At 41.4% G+C, this 24,792-nt stretch overlaps 1 protein-coding gene and 1 long non-coding RNA gene across 2 annotated transcripts; both read right to left on the minus strand.

The window, feature by feature from the left end:
- Positions 1-1,593: 1,593 nt before the first annotated feature.
- Positions 1,594-2,470, minus strand: LOC115531365 (uncharacterized). The gene is made up of 2 exons (XR_003973875.1): positions 2,353-2,470; positions 1,594-2,224 (listed from the first exon to the last, which is right to left on the minus strand). It is a non-coding gene; the product is annotated as an uncharacterized LOC115531365 (long non-coding RNA).
- Positions 2,471-21,771: 19,301 nt separating this feature from the next.
- Positions 21,772-22,525, minus strand: LOC115531504 (G2/M phase-specific E3 ubiquitin-protein ligase-like). The gene is made up of 2 exons (XM_030340821.1): positions 22,193-22,525; positions 21,772-21,980 (listed from the first exon to the last, which is right to left on the minus strand). The coding sequence occupies exons 1-2, from the start codon at positions 22,458-22,460 to the stop codon at positions 21,889-21,891; spliced, it is 360 nt and encodes a 119-aa protein (XP_030196681.1). The 5' UTR covers positions 22,461-22,525; the 3' UTR covers positions 21,772-21,888.
- Between the last annotated feature and the right edge of the window lie 2,267 nt (positions 22,526-24,792).

Genomic DNA, 24,792 nt, shown 5'->3' on the forward strand with positions numbered 1-24,792 from the left:
CCATTGTCAATATTTTACATAAGAAATATTAATAGAAAAACAAAACAAAAAAGGTCAGAATTCCCTATGCAGATCCCCCCCAAACGGAAGATCGCACTAACCTCGTCTAAGTTAAGAAAGAGAAAGCACAAGGTGCTTGATTTACAGGAAAACACTAACTAACCAATACCTGCAAAACATGTCTTATCGTAAATTATTAAGGCAAAGGAGGTAATAACAAAGAATACGATAAGCCTTATTGCAGGGTAAACAAGAACAAACAAAAAACAGCAAAAATGTATGCTTAAAATAGCACATAATATCAGTAATAATAGTAGCATCAGGCTAAAATAGCCAAATCTGAGGTAGAACCTAGGTATCCAAATATAGCCCACAAAAATAGTCTGTGAAATGAAAGTTAAAGTGCAACATAAAAAAATAAATAATTCAACTGATCAAGTGGGTAGGCTACTCACACACTGTCGTTCCACCATTGGCATCAGGGAGCAGTTGTATATTTGAATATAACGAGGTGGAAAATAACTGCTCAAAGTGTCATTGAAATATCTGAGTGAAGTTCAGTGTAGATTCGGCCTCTCCTGGAAAGTAGGTTGGATGAAGTCTATTTATCCACTCGAGTGGCATTAGGAATGATGTTCCAGTAGGGCCGAGATCGTTTATTGGCCTGTGGCATGTGCCACCGCGACCACTGACCTACCATGGCATATGCCGTTCTGGAACGGTAACTGCCGTTCTGAAACGGTAACTACCGTTCTGAAACGGTAATACCATGGCATATGCCGTTCTGGAACGGTAACTGCCGTTCTAGAACGGTAACTGCCGTTCTAGAACGGTAACTGCCGTCGCGACCACTGACATACCATGGCATATGCCGTTCTGGAACGGTAACTGCCGTTCTGGAACGGTAACTGCCGTTCTGGAACGGTAACTGCCGTTCTGGAACGGTAACTGCCGTTCTGAAACGGTAACTGCCGTTCTGAAACGGTAACTGCCGTTCTGAAACGGTAATGCCATGGCATATGCCTTTCTGGAACGGTAACTACCGTTCTGAAACGGTAACTGCCGTTCAGGTGGAACGGTAGCTGCAGTTCCCAACAATGGTATGTGACACCACTAACTCCTCCGTATAATTTCAAGACAGGTATTGCCATAAATGTAAAGGTATATATATTTGGTATTTATTGACACAATATCACAACATAACGCCGTAAATAAAGGGATTTACACGTTTCTCTCGTCCGTGCTGTTGTTAGGATATTTCCGATCTGTTTGTGGTTGCTTTTGTAATGACAGATGCTTTTGAAAACAGCCGGACTTGCTCCGGTGACGGTAGTTATAGCCTAGCCTTCTAGGTGGCCATAGAGCTATAGTCTATTGCTTTGTTCCAATATCCATACTATCCGCAGTCATTATACTTTATTTTAGTATGACTTCTTTTTTATATAGTTTGAGTACGTAGTGCGTTGCAATTAAGATCAGGGCGAAAGGAAGTGTAGTGAAAGGACCCGGATGGTATACTCATGTAATATAGTGAGAATCTAGTTCTATAGTTCTTCCCCAACAGATCTTAAAGGACCCACAAAGACGCTGGTATAGAAAAGATAAATCTTAATTTATTATGGCACAATAAATATAGTAAATATAAACAAAGAGGTAAGACCTGGTCATGGTTGCGCTACCTGCAACTCAATAGCAACCCACATCAATGTGGCAACGTCACACAAAAACACAGTCGCCCAAAATCATATTCAATCAGTTCAGTTATTGCACAGCACTCCAAAGATGGCGATTCACAGCACAAGATGTTTTAAACAAATAGTAATACAAATGACAAACCACAGTAAACTTATTGGCATGAGCTACCATGAACATAGGTTAATGGGGAACACGCGCTCTCGACCAGGCCTTAAAGAAACAAAAAGGAAATGAACTTCAAACCAAAATAGTTATAATAATTAAGTTCCCACAGAAGCTTGGAGGTCAACTATACAGGGGAGAAAGCGGCACAAACACTCAGAAGCACGCCACGTCTGGAACAGACCAAAAGCACACATAATTACACACAGCACACAGATAAAAGCATATCATCTTCAGCTAAACATTCCCTGTATTATACAGTAAGTTAAACATAAAATCAATCATACGTATGGCACACCATTTGCAATACATATGCGGGAAATGTAAACAGTATTGTTAAAGTGCAATTAGACTAAAGAGTGGCTACCTTGCGCAATGAATCCCGACACGCCACGTCTTTGGGCAAGGTACTTGCTCTCTGTAGCCCCAGTTCGCGGCGATGGGCCGATCAGTGTGAATGAACACGCTCGCTCGTCCAATTACGCAAGTGGCTACCTTGCGCAATGAATCCCGACACGCCACGTCTTTGGGCAAGGTACTTGCTCTCTGTAGCCCCAGTTCGCGGCGATGGGCCGATCAGTGTGAATGAACACGCTCGCTCGTCCAATTACGCATTAGATGCAGGTGGTGGGACTTCGGTCCAGCTCTCTAGCCTTAAGGTGCGGCCACACCAGACGCGTATCTCGCGTACTTCGCGTATGAAATCGCCATTTTCTCCATAGGGAACCATTGGTTTACGCGCGTATTACGCGTATTACGCGTATTTCGCGTATTAAGCAACATTTTACGCGCGTATAGCGCGTATATTTACGCGCAATACGCGCTATACGCGCTATACGCGCGTATATCGCGTATATCGCGTACATTTCAAAAGAGTTCAAAAAATTGAACTTTTTACGCGAAGTACGCGAGATACGCGTCTGACGAGACACGCATTGCCCAATCAGCGTTGAGCTTGACCCGACGTCACTGGCAGAGAGTAGTGAGCTTGGACAGAAGCATACGGCCGACATCTTCCTTTTTTCTGTGTGGAAATAGTAACATAGTTACGCCATTAAATGCTTTTATGGAAACATTTCTAGCGAGAAATGTGCATTTTACTTTCATAATGTTCACTCGGTGAATGTGAAGGATGTTTGGTTTGATAGTTATGACGAAGAGGGAACGCTCCGTTCACTTGCATGGACAGAGTCTCTGGTTACTAAGCAACCTCAACGTCTTGGCGGACTATTTCTCTGCTGGGAAACACACCAGACACACCATGTGAAGTTATTTAACCCGATTATTGTTATTTATATCCGAGATTATTTAATCTAACCCGATCTAAACTCTATCACCCAAACACGGCGGCGTTGGGGTTTCCTACCTCGGACTCCAGCGCAGCCACGGCCGACAACTTTCTTTATTCTGGGTGGAAATAGTAACATAGTTACGCCATTAAATGCGTTTATGGAAACATTTTTAGCGAGAAATGTGCATTTTACTTTCGTAATGTTCGCTCGGTGAATGTGAAGGATGTTTGGTTTGATAGTTATGAGGAAGAGGGAACGCTCCGTTCACTTGCATGGACATGGACTCATCTAGGCGAGTGACGTAGGCGCGTATAGCGCGTATAGCGCGTATTGCGCGTATGCGACCATTTTTGACACAAAATGTCAAGCAACATTTTACGCGCGTATCTCGCGTAAAAAGTACGCGAGATACGCGTCTGGTGTGGCCGCACCATTAAGCTCCAGTGTGAGACCACGCCCATTCAACACACCACCCCCTCCACACACCATGGTAAAGTAATGTGCAGGTAACCAATGAATATTTAAATGTTTCCTAAGTCTATACTGAAACTAATAATTCACCCCGTCACACTCAAAACGGTCAAACCGATGAGTGTGGATTGATGTACACCTTTCGTGCTCCACTGCAGCGATCTTAGCTACGTAGCTGAAGAGGCGGAGCCAGGCTGAGCCAACGTCGGCGCATTTTCTTTAATAGGTCCATGCATTTTCCACGTATCCTGCATTAATGGAGTCATTTTGTAGTTTTAATAGCTTTATAACTACTATGTGTAAAGAGTTCACCGTTCAAAGCGAGATGTTTATTGCGGTTGCGATCGTAGTTTCCGGTTAGTGCATCAGAGCCAGGTCCCTATAGGGGTGGCACTGTAGGCTATGGCTAGACAGTCATCAATTTTTCCACTCGTGTTTTATCAAGATGTTCTAGTAGCGTAGCCTATAATAAAGCCTACTGTATGACTGCTTCAGCTCATAACTATTCAATAGGCCAAATATTAAGTTTTGCATTTGTCCTTATTGGTGTTTAACCAAATAATTTAAGTAGGCCTATAGGTTCCTATCATTTAACCCTGATCCAGTGTCATAAACCTTTCTATATCGACATGATCCAGTGGTATCATGGCATACAGGCCAAAAGTTTTTCCGCTGGCAAGCCAATTACGTTAATCGGAAGTTCCATTTCCTACTGGAACCACAGTTTTTCCGCTGGCATGCCACTCATGTAAAATGGTATTACCAGTTTCTACTGGCACCTACCGTTTGCCAGTAGATATTACTTTCCTGTGGTATTTGCCCGTTCATACACACATACCACTCATGATTCACAGCTACACAATCATTCTTATAAAAACGGGAGGTGCCAGCAGAAACTGGTAATTACCATTTTCCATGAGTGGCATGCCAGCGGAAAAACGGTAGGTGCCAGTAGAAACTGGTAATTACCATTTTCCATGAGTGGCATGCCAGCGGAAAAACGGTAGGTGCCAGTAGAAACTGGTAATACCATTTTACATGAGTGGCATGCCAGCGGAAAAACGGTGGTTCCAGTAGGAAATGGAACTTCCGATTAACATAATTGGCTTGCCAGCGGAAAAACTTTTGGCCTGTATGCCATACCACTGGATCATGTCGATATAGAAAGGTTTATGACACTGGATCAGGGTTAAATGATAGGAACCTATAGGCCTACTTAAATTATTTGGTTAAACACCAATAAGAACAAATGCAAAACTTAATATTTGGCCTATTGAATAGTTATGAGCTGAAGCAGTCATACAGTAGGCTTTATTATAGGCTACGCTACTAGAACATCTTGATAAAACACGAGTGGAAAAATGGATGACTGTCTAGCCATAGCCTACAGTGCCACCCCTAGGGACCTGGCTCTGGTGCACTAACCGGAAACTACGATCGCAACCGCAATAAACATCTAGCTTTGAACGGTGAACTCTTTACACATAGTAGTTATAAAGCTATTAAAACTACAAAATGACTCCATTAATGCAGGATACGTGGAAAATGCATGGACCTATTAAAGAAAATGCGCCGACGTTGGCTCAGCCTGGCTCCGCCTCTTCAGCTACGTAGCTAAGATCGCTGCCGTGGAGCACGAAAGGTGTACATCAATCCACACTCATCGGTTTGACCGTTTTGAGTATACCATCCGGGTCCTTTCACTACACTAATTTCGCCCTGATCTTAATTGCAACGCACTACGTACTCAAACTATATAAAAAAGAAGTCATACTAAAATAAAGTATAATGACTGCGGATAGTATGGATATTGGAACAAAGCAATAGACTATAGCTCTATGGCCACCTAGAAGGCTAGGCTATAACTACCGTCACCGGAGCAAGTCCGGCTGTTTTCAAAAGCATCTGTCATTACAAAAGCAACCACAAACAGATCGGAAATATCCTAACAACAGCACGGACGAGAGAAACGTGTAAATCCCTTTATTTACGGCGTTAAGTTGTGATATTGTGTCTATAAATACCAAATATATATACCTTTACATTTATGGCAATACCTGTCTTGAAATTATACGGAGGAGTTATGCTGGTGTCACATACCATTGTTGGGAACTGCAGTTACCGTTCCACCTGAACGGCAGTTACCGTTTCAGAACGGTAGTTACCGTTCCAGAAAGGCATATGCCATGGCATTACCGTTTCAGAACGGCAGTTACCGTTTCAGAACGGCAGTTACCGTTCCAGAACGGCATATGCCATGGTATGTCAGTGGTCGCGACGGCAGTTACCGTTTCAGAACGGCAGTTACCGTTCCAGAACGGCATATGCCATGGTATGTCAGTGGTCGCGACGGCAGTTACCGTTTCAGAACGGTAGTTACCGTTTCAGAACGGCAGTTACCGTTTCAGAATGGCAGTTACCGTTCCAGAACGGCATATGCCATGGTATGTCAGTGGTCGCGGTGGCACATGCCACAGGCCATTAAACGATCTCGGCGTCTCTCTGATGTTCTGTGCGACATAGGACTGGGCAGCTTCTGGGGTCAGGAAGCTCTTCTCAGTGTCGCCCTAGGTGATGCGAAGACAGGCGGGGTTGGCGATGCCAAAACGGAATCCCTGTAGCCATCTGAGCTATTGCCGGACATCATTGAAGGCTGCACGGGCTTTGGCCACATGAGCGGTGTAGTCAGGGTAGACGGAGATAGTAATGTCCTTCAACTTGATCCTGTGCTTCTCCCTGGCCTGACGCAACATAGAGGCAGTCACTGTAGAAATGTAGGCGGGCTACAATGGTCCTCGGACACTGACCTGGTTTTGGCACCGGCTGTAGCGATCTGTGGGACCTGTCTATCTATAGGGCATCGGTTAGGTTGAATGCTTTCTGCATTCAACCTAACCGATGCAACTAAAGTTGAAGAGTAGCTGTTTGGGCCCTTGGGCACACAAACAATCCTGATGTTGTTCCTTCTGGATCTAGATTCCAGATCTTCACATTTGTTTTACAATGAATCAGTCAGGGTCCCAATCCGCCTCACCTCCCGTTTCAAGAAGTCAACGTCATCAGAGCATACAGTCAGGCTACATTCAGTGTCGCTCATGCTACTGCTGAGTGTTGCTAGTTCAGCAGCGATAGCCGTCTTAAAGTCATCAAAGCCCGCCTTGATAGCAGTGACATCCGTTCTTATTGCCGCCATTTCAATCTTCCACACTTCCCTTACCTCCATTTTCCTCATGGCGTTAGCCCCAGCGGGTCTGTCAGCAGCACTATCTCCTTTATCACTTGAGGCCAAAGGATGAAGCAGGAGAGCGAGGCCCCAGTGAGGGAGAGCCAGGTCCTGGCTCCGATGTACCCGCTGCACGTCTCCTAGATTTCCCCATGACTCAGAATCAAGCTGGATATTGATCCGGAATCTTGTAATGCTGTATTTTAATGATTAACCGCAAAGAAATTGCTTTTTTAAATTCGTTATTTGCAAATTGTTCTGAGGAGCTAGACAATACACGTCTCACCCATAGCTGCTCAACAGCGCCCCCAAGATTTTGTTTTGATAGCATTTGCAACCACCTGGGGTATTATGCCGTGCCGTCAGGTAGTAATGTCCCCTGTGGTGTTTGGCAAAATAACACATCGACAGGCGATCAAAGTTTCACCATCAATAAGTTGCTCTTTTGGAAGAAAAGTATTACGTAGTCAGAGCACTAGTTGCCTATGATCACGAGTGCACATAGTTGATGCGCGGCTGTGGTCCACATGAAAATGGGCACGTATGCATACCAACATTCATTTGAATTGTCTCTGTGTATTACTGGTACGATAGCCATTATCACAAATGTGTTGAAGTGAATAATCAGTTGTTAATCAAGTAGCTTTTATTCTAAGTTCTCGATTAAGTCGATGTGGTTTTTTTTCCAAGCTAGATCTTGCGGATAAAAGCAGCGCCTTTTATATAAGGACAATATTTCAGCCATCCAGCTTTCGAAAAGCACAATAAAAGCAAAGAGCACGTGAACATAGTGCAAACTATTGATAACGTTTGATTAGGTGGTAGGACAAATGGAAGAACAGCGTCAAGCACCCTCTAATATCTTTCTGTTGACCTGAGGAGGAGTCAATATAGGAGCATTGTACTTTACAAGAAGCGTGAGTTAAAGATCCCATATCATACTATTTCCGTTGTCGTTCCAAAATTGCATCAGATGCTGGCGATCTTGGATTTCCTTGTGCATATTTAGATTTAAATTGATGACATTTAGCTCATCCATCATCTTAAATCTCATATGAGCTACTACAGGGAGCCAGTGGAGGTCCCGGAAGAGGGGGGTGATTTTGATATTCTGGTTACTATTGTTCCATATGAAGGAGGACATAATAGAGTCCAACCTTTTAAAGTAATAGAGGGGCATAAAGACAGTGTATTTTGGAAAATGTAAAGGAATCTAGGAAGGACAACCATTTTTATGGCGTTAATGCGACCGACCATAGAGATGGTCAGTGTGTTCCAAAATTGAATATTCTGTTTAAGTTGTTGCATTTTGGATTCCCTATTAATGGATATGGATGTCGCAATGATACCTAATGTTCTGAATTGGTCTATTGTTATTTTAAATGTAGTTGTGCGTAGGATGTTAAGGTCCACCCTGTCTGATATGGGCATTAGTTCACTCTTTCCCCAGTGGATCTTATTACAGTTTACTGACACGAAGGGTATCAATAAACTCTAATAAAGGCGGAATGTTGGATTTGGGACGAGACAGGAATAAAGTGATGTCATCCACAAAAAGGGATATCTAAGCCATGAATTTGAATTGGGGCTATTTGATTTGACTGGCCAGAGCCTCAATGGCTACGGTGAATAGATAGGGTGAGCAGTTAAAACCCTGGCGGACACCCCTGTGGAGATGGAATGATTATGAAATGTCAATTAGTATTTATTAGTGCCGTCAGTTAAACGCGTTATTAACGGAGTTAACGCAAAACAATTTTAACAGCGTTAATTTTTTTATCGCGCGATTAACGCAATTCTTTTATTTTTTTGGGCTCAAAACAAAGAAGCAGTAGCCTGACTGCTATGTTCAAGGCAGTATGTTTGTATGTTCATCGTTTAATTGCACCATAGGCTTTTTTTTATTATCGTCCTGTTTTGATCAGTATGCCAATGTTGTTATCAATAAAAAAACATTTGCACAAGGCAAGCCGATGCACTTCTCCATGTTGATAAGAGCATTAAAATGAGAAAAATTAATGGGACAAAGAAATCAAGGGATATTTAGCATAGAAAAAGCATTTGCGATTAATCGAGATTGCTCGCGATTAATCGTGAGTTAACTATGACATTAATGCGATTATGTGAGGTTTGTTTTTATGTGACGTCCAAGCTCAACGCTAGAGTGTGTGAGGATTTGATTATCGATGATGGTCTCTCAGACTCTATTCATTGAGATCAAGACTAGCAATACCAAAAAATATGTAATTGGAGTGGTCTACCGTCCCCCTGATTCAGATTTTAACTTGTTTAGGCTGAAACTAGAAGAACTCTTGTTTAATTTAAATAGCAACAAAAATAAATGCATAATAATTGGAGATTTCAATATTGATATAGCAAAAAATTATAGGGTAAAAAATGATTTCATTAACACCCTACACACATATTCCTTCTTTCCTACTATTAACACATTTACCAGAGGCACAAAGCAAATAAAATGTATCAAATTTCTGTGTGGCGCGTGCCGTGCCGTGTGCAGGCACGCCAGAATTCAAAAAGTTAAGAGATGTCGGTGAAAGCAAAGCGCGGCGTAGAATTGAAATACTTTAAAGAAATAGGAGATCATAAGATGAAATGTAAAATATGCCAAGCGAAATCGAGCTACCAGAATACTACAAGTACTATGCGGCAACATATGCTCCTGAAACACAACGGTGAGTTCGGGAGGGCAGACCCGCAGCAACCAAGTGTGTCGGCTATTTTCACCGCCGCAAGATGCAGCTGTAATCCCGATTCGGCCGTGTAGAGAAGATCAGAACGCTGAGTATTTCCATAGTCCATTTGCTGCCCTTTTATTTGCAGCTTTAAATTATTTGCAATGGTAAGGCTACTTGTTTCGTTTTTGTTTTGTTTAAACTGTTAAAGGCCTTGGTTCGACGTGATTTAAATTGTAAGACGCATATATATTTTTGTAAGGAAAATGTGTTTTGAACGTTTGCAAAAATAAATAATAAATACTCTGATAACTGACTGTTTTGATGGAGAATAAGCATTACATGTTTGGTTGGTAATATTGCCGTTCATCATTAGGCCTATTCCTGCTGCAGATGCGTTGCATTCCAAAAATAGATTTGATTAAACGAGTACTCGATTGATCCTCGAGGAATTCCTTCGATCACTCGAGTTTGGAATTTACTACTCGTGCCAATCCCTATCGATAACATTATCACCAACATACCAATTACGAGCTTAACATCTGGAGTAATCATCTCCAACATTTCTGACCACTTTCCGGTTCTGGTATCTTTTGATCTAATGACCAAACATTTAATTCCAACCCAGAAAACAAAAGTTAAAACCATAAATGAAAGAACAATAAACCAACTGTGCCAAAACCTACAAAACAAAAATTGGGACGCTATTTATCACTCCAGTGATCCCGATTATGCATACAATTCCCTTACTGATATCATAACTGATTCTATCCATTGTACCATCCCTGAAAAGAGGGTTGTAAGCAGTACTAAAGTCCATAAGCCATGGCTGACGCAGGGTATCTTAAAATCTATCAACCACAAAAATAAACTCTATAAATGCTACATAAAGGACCCTAATAATACTAACAAGGAAAATTACACCAAATTTAGGAACAAACTCACACATATCATCCGGAAAAGTAAAAGAGAGCATTACACCGACTGCCTCAAACGATCTCTGGGGGATTCCAAAAAAACGTTGCCGGTTCTCAATAGAGCCCTTGGTAGGGACAGGAAAGACTCAGTTCTCCCTGACACTGGGAGCTCTTCTGGTCAAGATGCTAATGACCTTGCAAACCGTTTCAATAACAATTTTGTCTCCATTGGAGAGAATCTAGCTAGCAAAATTAGCCCACCCCTGGGAGCGTCCTTCACCCAATATCTATATGGGGAGTACCCAAACTCATTCTTCAAGCGCCCAACAGATCAAAATGAAATCCGTACGATCATTGGAAACACGAAAAACTCAAGGACATCAGGAGATGATGAAATTAGTAGTGTTATCCTTAAGGCCATTATAAATGTCATCCTAGAGCCACTTGCTTACTGTTTAAACCTCTCCCTGTTCTATGGGATCATACCAAAACTTGCAAAAACAGCAAGAATCATTCCCATCTAAAAATCAGGAGATAAAAATGACAAACAACTATAGACCCATATCAATCCTGCCTACACTCTACTGTATTTGAGAAGGTAGTGCACAAGAGGCTGAGTGGCTACCTTGATAAACCTAACATACTTGTCCCCTCTCAGTACGGCTTCAAGAAACAAAGCACTACCTGCATGGCTATCCTTGATCTCCTAGAAAGCATCAGTCATGCCATAGACAACAACAAACAGGCTATTGGGATATTTCTGGATTTATCGAAAGCATTTGATACTATCGATTTCAATATCTTACTTGGCAAGCTACAGCATTATGGGATCAGAGGCACAGCATGGAGATGGTTCAAGAACTATCTCCAGAATAGAGAGCAGTTCGTACTTATAAATGACCATTGATCAGTACAGAAAACCGTCACTCTTGGGGTCCCCCAGGGTTCCATTCTCGGGCCCCTCCTGTTCACCCTTTATATCAATGACCTAGACTATGTCTCTGATGCCTTTCATAAAGTGTTATTTGCAGATGATACCAACTTGATCCTGTCTCACAAAAATATTCTTGTCTTGCAGGAAACTGCAAACAAGGAGCTGTTAAAAGTGGACACTTGTTTTAAGTGCAACAAATTATCACTAAATATCAATAAAACAAACTACATCATATTTCGTTCCACAAAAAATACAAGTAAGGTGGAAAATACCTGTCTCTCTATCAATGGCCATGTCATTGAAAGAGTAAAATCAACTAAGTTTTTGGGTGTAGAACTCGATGAATTTATCAATTTTAAAAGACACACTCATCAATTATTAAATAAACTTTTCAAATATGTTGGGACTTTTTTTCAAAATAAGACATTTCCTCCCACTTCCAACGCTCCTTACACTGTATAAATCTCTGTTTGAACCCCACATCACCTACTGCAATATCATCTGGTGCAATACATATCCTAGTCATCTTTTAAAGTTACAGTCCCTTCAGAAAAAGATTTTAAGTGCAATATCCTGGTCAAAATTCAATGCTCCAACTGCTTCACTGTTCCACTCATATGGTCTCCTCAAGCTTCCTGAAATCAACACCTATCACAATGCATGCACAATGTACCAGGTGGTAACCAGCCTAAGTGAACTTGTAAATATCTCTCGTCCAATGCACACACACTATACCAGGAAAAAACATTTGATAACTGGCAAATAAGAAAACTGAAGAGCACTAGCCTGAGTATTGTTTCCAGGGGACCACAGATATGGAATAAGCTTGAAGGCTTCATAAAAATGTCCCAGTCCTTCTTGGCTTTCAAAAAAAATCTAAAACAGAAGCTGTTATCCACCTACATATGACGGTGGTGGAATGTATTGTTACAACCTAGTGTTGTCAGTGTTTCTGCGAGATGTATGCGTCGTGTTCTCTGTGGAAGTGTGTGCCTGGGGTGAGGCTATGGATGTGTGTGTGTGTGTGTGTGTGTGTGTGTGTGTGTGTGTGTGTGTGTGTGTGTGTGTGTGTGTGTGTGTGTGTGTGTGTGTGTGTGTGTGTGTGTGTGTGTGTGCCTCATCGTTCCGACGTCTCAATGTTCCGAAATATTTCCCATTAGATCGACATGCCACTATTCCGACGGTTCAATGTTCCGAAAACGAAACCCATTGGTCCGAAGGTCCGTTAGTCCGACTTTTCGAAAAGGAGGCTCATTAGGCCAACGGACGGTTCAATATGCCGAATAGGAAAAATAGTTGTCTACCTCGCTCGCTCCCCCTCTCTCACTCTCACTCTCTCTCTGTCTCCAAAATACAACCTAGGCCTACATATCACGTTCACGATGAATTTTGGCGGGCAAAAAGACAACGCTTCACTTCATTTCGACACGGTGTTGCAGCACCATGGACAGAGAGCGGAGGTCTAATAATTCTCAACACGGGCACGAAGACACACACACACACACACACACACACACACACACACACACACACACACACACACACACACACACACACACACACACACACACACACACACACACACACACACACACACACACACAGAGTGAGAGAGAGAGGGAGCGAGCGAGGTATAAAACTCTTTTTCCTATTCGGCATATTGAACCGTCGGCCTAATGCGCCTCCTTTTTGAAAAGTCGGACTAACGGACCTTCGGACCAATGGGTTTCGTTTTCGGAACATTGAACCGTCGGAATAGTGGCATGTCGATCTAATGGGAAATATTTCGGAACATTGAGACGTCGGAACAATGAGGCGTCGGAATTACGGGCAGGCCCCTGTGTGTGTGGGGGGGCACTTGACAGCACTAGTATTTATTGAAGCTCGAGTGTTAGCATAGATTATCTCAATCCATTTAATACATTCTAGGCCAAAACCTAAATATTTCAGGGAGGTCAACAAGTAACTCCATTCGATATAATCAAAGGCATTCGGCATTACCACAGACTCCTCCTTCCGTTTCTGGTATATAATGTTGAATTAACGTCGTAGGTTAAACTATATCCGTCTACCTGGGACAAAGCAAGTCTGGTCAGGGTGTATCAAAATGGCCATGTATTTGTAGAGCCTGTTTTGCAGAACAATTTTTGTTTCCTTGTGGAGGAAGAGAAATTATGACATTTTCCAAGGAGCCCTGTCCTTTTTAAGGGCAAGAGCAATGTTAGCACTGTACAGTGAGGGTGGTAATTATGTGGTTTCTTTGGAATGCCTTGTTTATCTTGACTGGATCTGTTGTGACCTTGATTGTCTCTTATTTTATGAATGGCGCGGGTAGCCTGTGAGTGTCTCAGCTGCCTTGCAAGGAGTCTGTGGGGCTTGTCCCCCAGCTCAAAGTAATTTAGTTGCATTTTAACAAGTAATGAGCCAACTCTTTGAGAGAGGATTGTATAATATATATATATATATTTTAAGTTTGTGATTGTTTTGGGAGTTTTCTTAAATTAAATTTTCTTGAAGGGATAGGTCACGTTCTACATCCTTTAGTCTACTGCCTTCCGCCCTCCTTTTTCTGGAGACATAGGCTATGATGTGTCCTCTGGCGACAACCTTTATTGTTTCCCACAGGATGGAGTCATTGACATAGCCTTTAACATTATCTGCGATAAAGTGAGAGATCTGTTCTTGTTTAAAGATAAAGCACTGAGGGGCTAAGGCGCCATTTATTACTTCCAGCTCTAGCCTCCCCTGTTTTCAGTACCATAGACAAAGGTGCATGGTCTGATACTACATAGGGTGTTATCTTACTGTTTCAACAGCTGATAGAAATGTAGAGTCCACAAAATAATGAGTCATTCCGGGAGTATGACTTTTGTACCGGAGAAAAGGGAATAGTCTCTTACTGTGCGTTCACATCAGAAGCGAATTGAGCTGCCAAATCACCGGAAGTCATTCACTTTCTTTGGGCAAGAGCGAGCAAAGCGACACAAGCGTCAAACGCTACCAGCGGCAAAAGGTGAGCGACCAGAGCGACCAAAAAAAGGTGAAGACGGCTGAACTTTATGCAATTTACTATGACGCGTTTCGGCGGCAAAACACTGACAGCCAATCGGAATGTAGACGCTCTTCGCTTGCGTGGATCCCAGGGAACACCGAACACCGGCACTTTGGTTCCTACCTACTTTTTTGGTTCCTACTGACTGTACAAAATGTCGACTGAAAAATTAATCGCGGATGGAACTGGGCACCCGGTGTTGTACGATCGGAGCCTTTTTAATTTCAGAGATAGCAACAAAAAGGCTCTGGCCTGGGCGGAGGTGTCACGCGTGGTTGGTTGGTCTGGTGTGTGAGTTAATGAAACGTTTGAGATTATTGTAAAATAGGCGCGATACATGCCTGCTAACCGAGATCCTGAATGGGACGATATCGTTTTCAAATATCGAAAATACATACGTTGTGCAAAGGAATAATACGTTGTGAAAAGGAATAATGCACGCATAATGCAAATGAATAATGCACGGAACAAACATGTCACTTCAATGCAGTTTAATTGAAGATAGACAGCTAATAAATTACCATTTAGCAGAGGCTTTTATCCAAAGCGACTTACAATAAGTACATTTGTCATAAGAAGTGAAACAATATATCGCTGTCAGCGACTGATAATGACAGCTGTGTTTTCTGTTTTGTGTTCAATAGTTAATGAGTGCAACATCCATAGTGATTTTGATACCAAGTGATGATAAGCGGGAGTATTTACATACTCATAGTAAAAAACTGTAAAAATAAACAATCAACAGATTTGAATGATATTGACATGTCACTGGTCAAACTGGTCATTGAGGGGATTTCTAAGCCACTTACTCACATATGCAATTTATCATTTCAAACCGGTTCATTTCCAAATCAAATGAAAATAGCAAAGGTCATTCCACTGTATAAAAATGGGAGCAAACACCTCTTCACAAACTACAGACCTGTCTCACTACTGCCTCAATTTTTGAAAATACTGGAGAAACTATTTAATAGCAGATTAGATTCATTCCTGGAAAGACACAATGTACTCTCAGAGAGTCAATATGGTTTTAGAACTAAAAGATCAACTTCTCAGGCATTAATGGAATCCATTGAAAGAATCACAGACGCAATTGATAATCATCAATATGCAATTGGCATCTTCATTGAGCTCAGAAAAGCTTTTGACACTATCAATCACAATATATTAATTAATAAACTGGAGAAAATTTGTATAAGAGGCATGGCAATAGACTGGATAAAAAGCTATTTGGACAGACGGAAACAGTTTGTGAAGCTGGGTAACCATAGCTCAAATTGCTTTGACATTGCTTGTGGAGTACCCCAGGGGTCAGTATTGGGACCAAAACTTTTTATACTTTACATAAATGATATTTGCCAATTATCCAAGTTGCTGTCTATGGTACTTTTCGCAGATGACACCAATGTATTTTGCTTTGGTGATGATCTAGATACATTACAAAAGAACATAAATGAAGAGTTGTACAAACTGAAATTATGGTTTGACTGGAACAAATTATTTTTTGTTATTCATTCTTGAATGGCTTTATTGTGTAATTGGCAAAATGTGTTGTTTTTATTTTGTCTACATATTCGAAATAAACATGAAAGAAAGAAAGAAAGAAAGAAAGTATTTATTGAAAATATTTGTGATCTAGAACGTTCGTATTTAAGCGGGAATCATTTTCACTTGCTCTCCATACCACCAATCTAACCAACCAATCGCGTGTAGTCCTGCTTTAAATAAAACACGTTTTTGAAATCGTCACATAGCTACACAAACTAATCGACAAGACGAAGGATAAATGACAAGGGATATATCTCTTGTCTTTTATCCCTCTATTCCCGCTATTCCCCACTATTAACGGAGCCTGAGGTGAATCATTTTTAATTAAATAGTCTAGATAGATAGATAGCCTAGTCAAGTCTTTATTAAAACCAAACGCAAATCGTCGGGATTTCAATTAGGTGATTCGGCTCACACAGGACAGTAGTACAAGACCACACAGAACAAGGGAGACAAGTCTGACTTGACAGACACAGAATACATCACATTAAAACTAGACACGCGTTGATAGATAGATCCATTATTTGCCTTGCGGAGCCAGCCAGTCCTGTGCACGTATGCAAATTAGCCATGTGCGCCAATGTCAATTCGTTTGAGTGAGCGACAAATGAGCGCAGATCATGATTTGCAGATGCAGAACAGTGAAACATATTTTAACTAATTGTACGAATTGTACGTCGTGAGCGACAAAAGCGAACAGAAAAATTTGCAGCGATAGCCTAGCCTACTTTATGAGCGACCAAGCGTATCTAGCACACATTAAATCATTATTGCTGGAGATGTCAAGTCTGACCTTCTGAAAAAAGTCAGGGTTGTCAAAATTGGGCGCATACAGGTTGACTAATGTTATTTGGACAGAGTTTTACTATCACAAACCTACCGTTGGGATCAATAATTGTAGAGGACTTAATGAAAGGGATATTTTTCGCCAGCCCCCTCGCTTTAGTAGAGAAATTTCCTCCACCCAATTGACCTTAAGGCCCGATTTACACGAGGACGCTTGCGGGTAAAAATGGCAAAATATTTTATCGGAAGTGCCTTTCATTTAGACGGTGACGGCGTTTTTGGGGCATGAAAACGCATAAATCTGAAACCCATCTCCAGAGTGGAAAAGTTGAATACGCTCCGCCGTAGCGTTTCCGTCTACACTGCCAAGACGCAAAACACTGCTCAGATCTGCTTGCGTCGCGTACGCGTTTACGTCACATACAGTACAAGGAAATAAACAAACATGTCAGATTATTTCCATGTGTCGGACCTTCAAGCTGCTCTGGCAGCTCTAACAAGCGTACAGGAGTCTTTCCACGAAATGTACAGGATATGTACAGATAGTATTGCTGAACAGAGAAGGATCTTTTTGTTTTTTGCGGCACGGATAAGAGAAGAAGGAAGATTCTACGCATGCGCTCAGACATGGCGGTGTTGTGTGATAGTGTATCACAGCACCACCTAGACGCCTGGCATTCATACCCAATCGAATTCCACCGACTTTTGCGTCACCGTTTGCACGCAGATTTCCTCCTGAAAACTTGTCTAAACGCGGAATAAAAAGTGAAGACGCGACGCCACTTTTGCGTCTTCTGTTCAGACCGTCATCGTGTAAACGTAGCCTAAGTTTCCCTTTAGCAGTCTGCTTGATGTGTGTTTCCTGAAGAAACATTATATCTTTAGACAGAGATTTCAGATGTGCAAATACTTTAGAACGTTTCATTATATTACAAGACCCCTCAAATTCCAACTAACTAACTTGTAACCCCTTCCCTGCACTTGAGTTGCATAGGTGTTAAGCGCCATTATCACTGTCACAAAGAAAACTAAGTATATCATAACATACGTCATCTGGCAAAAATAAAAATAAATAAAATGATTACCAAAAACAAATACCCCCACCTCTCCCGTCCCTAGCCTGGAGACTACCCACAGGGCAGCTCCAACTACTGGCAGGCATCTCTTGGGCTCTCCTGTTTCGAACTCACAGCCCGTCGAACTATAGAGTCTACCACACTTACACTCACTTACAATACAATTATTGATAAACAATTTACAATAAATAAAATGCCACATAAGGGGACTAATATATATATATATCAGTTGCGGCTGGTAGTTTTTAAAGTGAGGGAGGAAGGACCGCGCGTTTGGTTGCCATTGGCCTGCTTGCACTGTTGGTGTATGGTGGCATAAGAATGTGAGACTCAAGTTGTTTCAGGGGTGTTTTGGTGAACTACAAAATAGTATGGAGGGATAGTTATGTGAATACATTTGATACAAAGCCACCAGTGGCATCACTGTAATTTGAAAGCTGGTGGGCAGCATGTCTTTGAAATGGACTACAAGGGCAGAAGGAAAGGATGCAAAGCCCATTAGTAAAATCAGGCCTACTCTTGATTTGTAAAAGTAAATAAAAAAATCTGGGCCTATTTTTGCCCTCAATTACTGAAGTTATTGGTTGTAATTTAGCTATGTTTATTTTCAGGTACAAATGTTTTAAGAAAAGACTATGAGGGGCCGTTTAGGAAATACCTAATTGAGACACTCTCACACACATACCTATGAAACACTGTTACACTCACTACTGAAACGCTCACTACTGAAACACTCACACATACATACATACATACATACATACTCTTTTGAAACACTTACACATACATATGAGAAACACACACGCATCCATACATACCTCTGTGGCATACACACATACATATGAAATGCTTACATTCATACAAGTGAAACATTTATACGTATCTATCTGAAACACTCATGCAAGCACATATTTGTATAAATGTTTCAAATGTATGAATACGTTTTTCAGTTATATGTATGTATGCTCTTACATGAGGATGTGCAAGCGTTTCACATGTAGTATTCATACCAGTAATTTCAGTAGTGACGGTGAGAGCGTTTCAATAGTGAATGTAAGAGTGTTTCATAGGTATGTGTGCATGAAATTCCAAGGTCAAGGTCGGCATTTAAACCGGAAGGCGGGAACAAAGAGTGCCGGTTTCTAAGCCAACGGTGAAGAGCGTGACATTTCAGCCAATCTAAGCCGACGGTGAAGAGCGTGACTGACATTTCAGGTTTTTTGTGTTATTGAATATGAATATGAAGGTGCAACTTTTAATTATTTTGATCAGTCTGGAGGCTTTATTTGTAATTGGCAATCGCGATGAAATCGTATATTTTCTAAATAGGGTGCTGCGCTGCGTTGAAAGCCTACAGCAAGACCTGGGAGACGAGAGATGTTTTAGAGAGCTTAATGACCACACCATTATATTCAATTCTATGTTGTCCATGGTTCGCTCTAGGGAAGGACCTGATGGAGAGACTGTTGTTCTTTTGCAGTCAATATGTTTTTGTTTCAGTAGATTGTGTAATTTTAGAACTAGGCCTAGAAATACTCAAGAAAACTGCCTTCCTCCGGTTCCACCTACAGCCAGACTTGGCATTCCATGTCGCCCACGATACGACATAACAGTTGAGCAATTTAACCAGTGCCTGGGACTTGGTTTTAACTGGCAGGGAATTGCTTCTTTTTTCGGAATAAGCCGTCGGACTGTGTTCAGACATAGGCAACGTCTTGGTGTCGGACCTTTAGAATACACGTCCTTGACCTTGACCAATGTAGAACTTACATCAATCGTGAGGGAGATTTCCATGAGTACCCCGAATGCTGGTGAGAGATACGTCATTGGAAGTCTACGGGCTCGCGGAATTCGTATCCAGCGCTGGAGGATCCGTCAAATTCTGCAGGAGATTGATCCCGTCGGACGGTCATTGAGACGCAGTCAAGCCATTCGCCGAAGGGTTAACAGTGTGCAAACTCCAAACGAGTTATGGTATGTGTGCTTTGGGCCATTGACAGGTCTATTCTTACAAGTTATGGCTTGCCTAACGTTACTGTTTGTGATCCCTGTATTTATATTAGCCTACCTGTACAATTTTGATTTAAAAGTTTCGCTCATAGGCTTCCCTAGATTAGAACTAGCTGACTTCCCCCAACCGAGGACTGGTTTAGCTCCATTGAGTCAAAAAAAATACAATGTATCCCTGAGTGTGTGTGATCAACACGATCATTTTGATCACCATATTTTACATAGAAGTGATCGTGATCACAGATCACACACACTCGGGAGATTAGCCACATTATGGTTAACAAGATTAACAAATATTTTGAATATTGTTGATATTTGGCTGTTCACCATGAGTTCATTGTTTTATTGCTCAATCTTGCCCGGCTATCAGTTGGGGAAGCCAACTACATTATAACTGATACTAATGGACAAATAACAAAAACATACAACCTTTTTTTTACCCTAAGGGTTCATTAAGGTCTCGCAACAATATTTCTGGCCCATAGAGATGGACCGCTTGTATGATGTGACCCTAAATAATTTGTGTTTTTCCAGGATTGTAACAGCTGTCACTTCTTTCTTTTATACAGGCATATTGACGGGAACCATAAATTGGTTAGGTGGAGAATGGTGTTCCATGGCTGTGTGGATGGGTACAGTCGCTCCATCATATACCTTGAGTGCCTCAATAATAATAGGGCATCAAGCGTTTTGAGCCTGTTTCAGCAAGGTGTATCTGACTTTGGTCTGCCTTCGAGCGACCATGGAAGGGAAAACATAGAGGTTGCCCGATTCATGCTGAACAATAGAGGGGTGAATAGAGGGAGTATGATCATGGGGCGCAGCGTACACAACCAAAGAATAGAGAGGCTATGGGCAGAACTAAACCGAGTCGTTTCTTATTACTCTCTGACTTATTTACGTTTATGGAAAATGAAGGCATACTTGACTCTCTTTGTGATCTTCATTTATTTTGTTTGCATTACATTTACTTACCTCGGGTTCGAAGGGGAGTAAGAGAATTCAGGAGCCAATGGAATAACCATGGACTCTCTACCCAAGGAAGCCAAACCCCATTGCAATTGTGGCATAGAGGTGTTGTCAGTCATATTGGAAGCAACAACACAGCTATACGTGGTGTGTTTCAGATTGATCAACATTTAGGCACTGATAATGGTGAACCGCTACCTGCAGTAGAGAGCAGGAATAATATTGAGGTTCCTGAAAACAGTGTTCATGTAAGCAACAGTACCATGCAAGAAATTCAAGAATTAATTGACCCATTAATGAATGATAGAAATCATGGAATACAATTATTTGTCTCTTTTACATTTTTTGCAAGCAAGACATCCCAGAGGACTAAGTGAATGATTCTCTTACTAGTGTGCAAAGTTAAGTTGGCTCTTAGCCTAAGAATTTCACTACTGATATTGATGTTGCTAGTTGATGTCTAGTATGTCAATAAACTTGAATTAAGAGATGGGGCTATTATTACATAAAACATTTATTAATATGTAAATGTACCTGTATAAAAAAAATGTAGATTGGACACATCTACATTCTGCAACAGAACCCCCAAGCTCATTCAACAAGTAAAGTACACTTTAATTAAACTTGACATTAAAAACAAATTCATCAAGTAACCTGGCTCCATTCTTACTCAAACAAACAACAGGACAAATGTAAGCCCTTACTAGGAAATGTATCCACCTAAGTTAACAAAGCAAGCAAACTTGTGTCTAGTGTGAATTCAGTAATTTGAATTTCCAACATATACACATTTTTGGAGTGGATACCGACATTACCATGTAATTGTACAATAAACAAAATGTCAGATTTTTTTTTTTTTTTTTTTTACATACTGTTACATTTTATACTTTTGAACTTTAAATTCATCATCTATGGCATGCCAAACCCCTGTGTGTTTCTTATTGCAAAGTCCATGTTGGTCCTAAAACAATCGTACGTGCTGTAGATCGGCAGTCGAAGACAGCTGATGCAGGTGTTGGCAACAGGGAACTTTGCTGCTCCACCACTAGGGTGAAGAAATTCAAGAGATGGTTGAGAAGCCGATTGTTGGTACTGCATCAGATCCAGTTGCAAATGCTAGGATGTCCCCCAACTTCTTTGATCCATCTTCCTCTGTGGAGCAAGCAGGACAGCATAGAATTAAGCACAGAACACAAACTACATTTCAGGACTTTGTTGGGGTGGAAGATAAATATGAATGAGAGACAGACCAAATACTTTAAATCATAAACTTTGTTATGTTAACACCAGAAGCTTGTTTCCCTTTTCCTAGAAAAGTGCACATATGAGTTTCCTGAGTTGTTCTCTCTATCTCTCACACATACCTTCAACATCTTGCAAATAGTCCCTCCAGAAAGCAACTACTGTTCTCTCCTCTCTTTTCTGGTTGCTCCCCTCCTCTGACCACCGGATGTGGAACAGCCCATCAACCTGGTCAGCGGTGAGCGGCCTTGGATTGTAGCACATCACTGGACTGAACGATTCTGGATGATTCTGGATCTGCTCCAGGACTCCAAGCGTTTTTAACCCATCTCTGAACCTATGACAGTATGGGAGGAATGGTGATTCAATGAAGAGTTCACTCTTTTGCATGTGTCAGGCATCAAACAACAGGATTTTCAATTTAACTAAATTTAAAATACCTTTCAAATGGTCCACGGACTCGATTGCTTTGCTAGAGGTGATTGTAACTTTGACGTTAGTGGCTGATAACGTGCCAGTGATATGATTTTACTTTTAATTGGGTAAGACTACTTTAGTCCAATGAACGCAACCTGGGCACTTCGTCACATCCAAAATGATATCTTGTGGCAGATGCATAATACCACAGTGTAAAACGGATATAAACTGATACATTTAACTGAATTGGGGGCACAAATGATAAGACAGATAGATAGAGAATGCTGAATATGATGAAATGAAAATGCAACAAACCTTTTGTATTTTCTCACGGATTTCGGAGTCGGCGATGTCCCCAAGGTTTGGTCTAGATTTCTCTGGCCCTTGAACTATGCAGTCAAACAGTGTTTAGGACAAGAAATTTGGTGAAGGCCCTCCATGTACCAGACTTACTGCAATAGCCCTTCCTGTAACAATGTATCGGTCCTCTCTGACAGCTGAATAAAAAGAGAGGTAGAATTTAGGTAGTGTTAGCATAACCTTTTAACTGTTGCCATGGATGCCTTAAAGTCACAGTTTGTAATCTGAGTTTGGCACCCTCTTTGGTACCAGGGTAGCCACACTGGCTTTTTACAGTGTTAGGCTTTTATTTCAAAGGATTAAAATCACTATGAGGTTCAAAATGGAGTGGGAGCCATAATCTATTTTACAGGGTATATAATTATTTCATGAAAACCAAAAACAAGATAATGGCTACCTGATGAATCAAGAGCCAAGTTGAGGTTCCCTTCTGTTCCCTCAAACACTGAAGACTGTGCAAGAGCTTCTGTAAGCAGTCGAAGAAATTCTCTTCTTGGACCACCAAGATCCACAGCTTCTTCACTTTTTCCTTAGTCGTCAGAAAATCTCACACTAATCCTGTGTGTCGGGTCAAACGAGATTCTTTTAAAGCCCCGAATGGCACCATCCAGCACAGCAGTACGGTTTATGTTGAACCGGTTGACTTGGTTATGGTTGATCTTTTCACCAAGCGTAGATAAAATCTCTTGTACAGGGACACTTCCAGATGAACTTTCTTTTCTGAAAGCAAACATCAAAGGGAAAATAATGTTTAGATCACTGTTCCAACCATACGCAGTTATAGTGTAGCCATTTGTGCATACACACATCCACCTGATTTTCACCTACAGACAAGGACAGTGCTAGCTTATTATTTAACGTTGTAATAACTTTTAATCCTCACTTCAGCTAACTGTCCTGTTAATTGTAGTAATTTATAATTTTACATTGTAATGAGTTCTTATACAGAATTCACTTTAATTGGGTTAAGTTAGTATAGCAGAATAATTTAAGAGGAATTTAAAATCGCACACTGCAATAGTTTATAATGTAACTCAACTTTATACAGTGCATACTTACAATAACAATGGTGTGTTTGAGTCTAGCAAAAGTTAAAGAACAGAACAATCATCAAAATTAGCACCGGGAGCAATCAACAAGACCTCAAGTAAAAGAACATTTTGTTTAATAAAAGGCAATATTTCAATACTCACATCTGGTCTTCCATGCTGGCCGATAAGGCAGTATACAGATCCTCATCTCCATCTTCATCAGATGACAGATCGATAACCGAAAGGTAGGCTCTGTAATCGGTACTTGTGGTGGTCGATTGTGGCGTACTGTCTGGAACAAGGCTGCTGGCCACGGTGCTCGCCGGTGCCAGGCTGCTTGTCGCCGACATGGTGGGGTGGTCCAGCTGATCCCTGCCAGGGTTGAATAGACCGCTTGCTCTGGCCGATAAGGCAGTATACAGATCCTCATCTCCATCTTCATCAGATGACAGATCGATAACCGAAAGGTAGGCTCTGTAATCGGTACTTGTGGTGGTCGATTGTGGGGTACTGTCTGGAACAAGGCTGCTGGCCACGGTGCTCGCCAGTGCCAGGCTGCTTGTCGCCGACATGGTGGGGTGGTCCAGCTGATCCCTGCCAGGGTTGAATGGACCGCTTGCTCTGGTGGCGACTGATCGCACCCTCTCTACGTCCTCCTCCTCCTCTTCGCAGCAACTTGTATCAGAATTTTCAGGCTTAAAACGGGATAGAATTGATTGCAGTTAATATCCCATAGTCATTCTATCAACTAGCCTACAGTACCTCAAACAAAGATGCTGTAGTGGTTTTCATACATTTTGTGCAATGTATTAACTTGTGAAAGAACGATATATTTCGAAGATCTTATTGCTTGTCTGTTTAGTTGTTGGGTACTTCACTAAACCAGCAGTAAAAAATTCAGCATGTCGGATTGG

The sequence above is a fragment of the Gadus morhua genome, chromosome 18 (genome assembly GCF_902167405.1).
Source record: "Gadus morhua chromosome 18, gadMor3.0, whole genome shotgun sequence".
Classification (NCBI taxonomy): Eukaryota; Metazoa; Chordata; class Actinopteri; order Gadiformes; family Gadidae; genus Gadus; species Gadus morhua.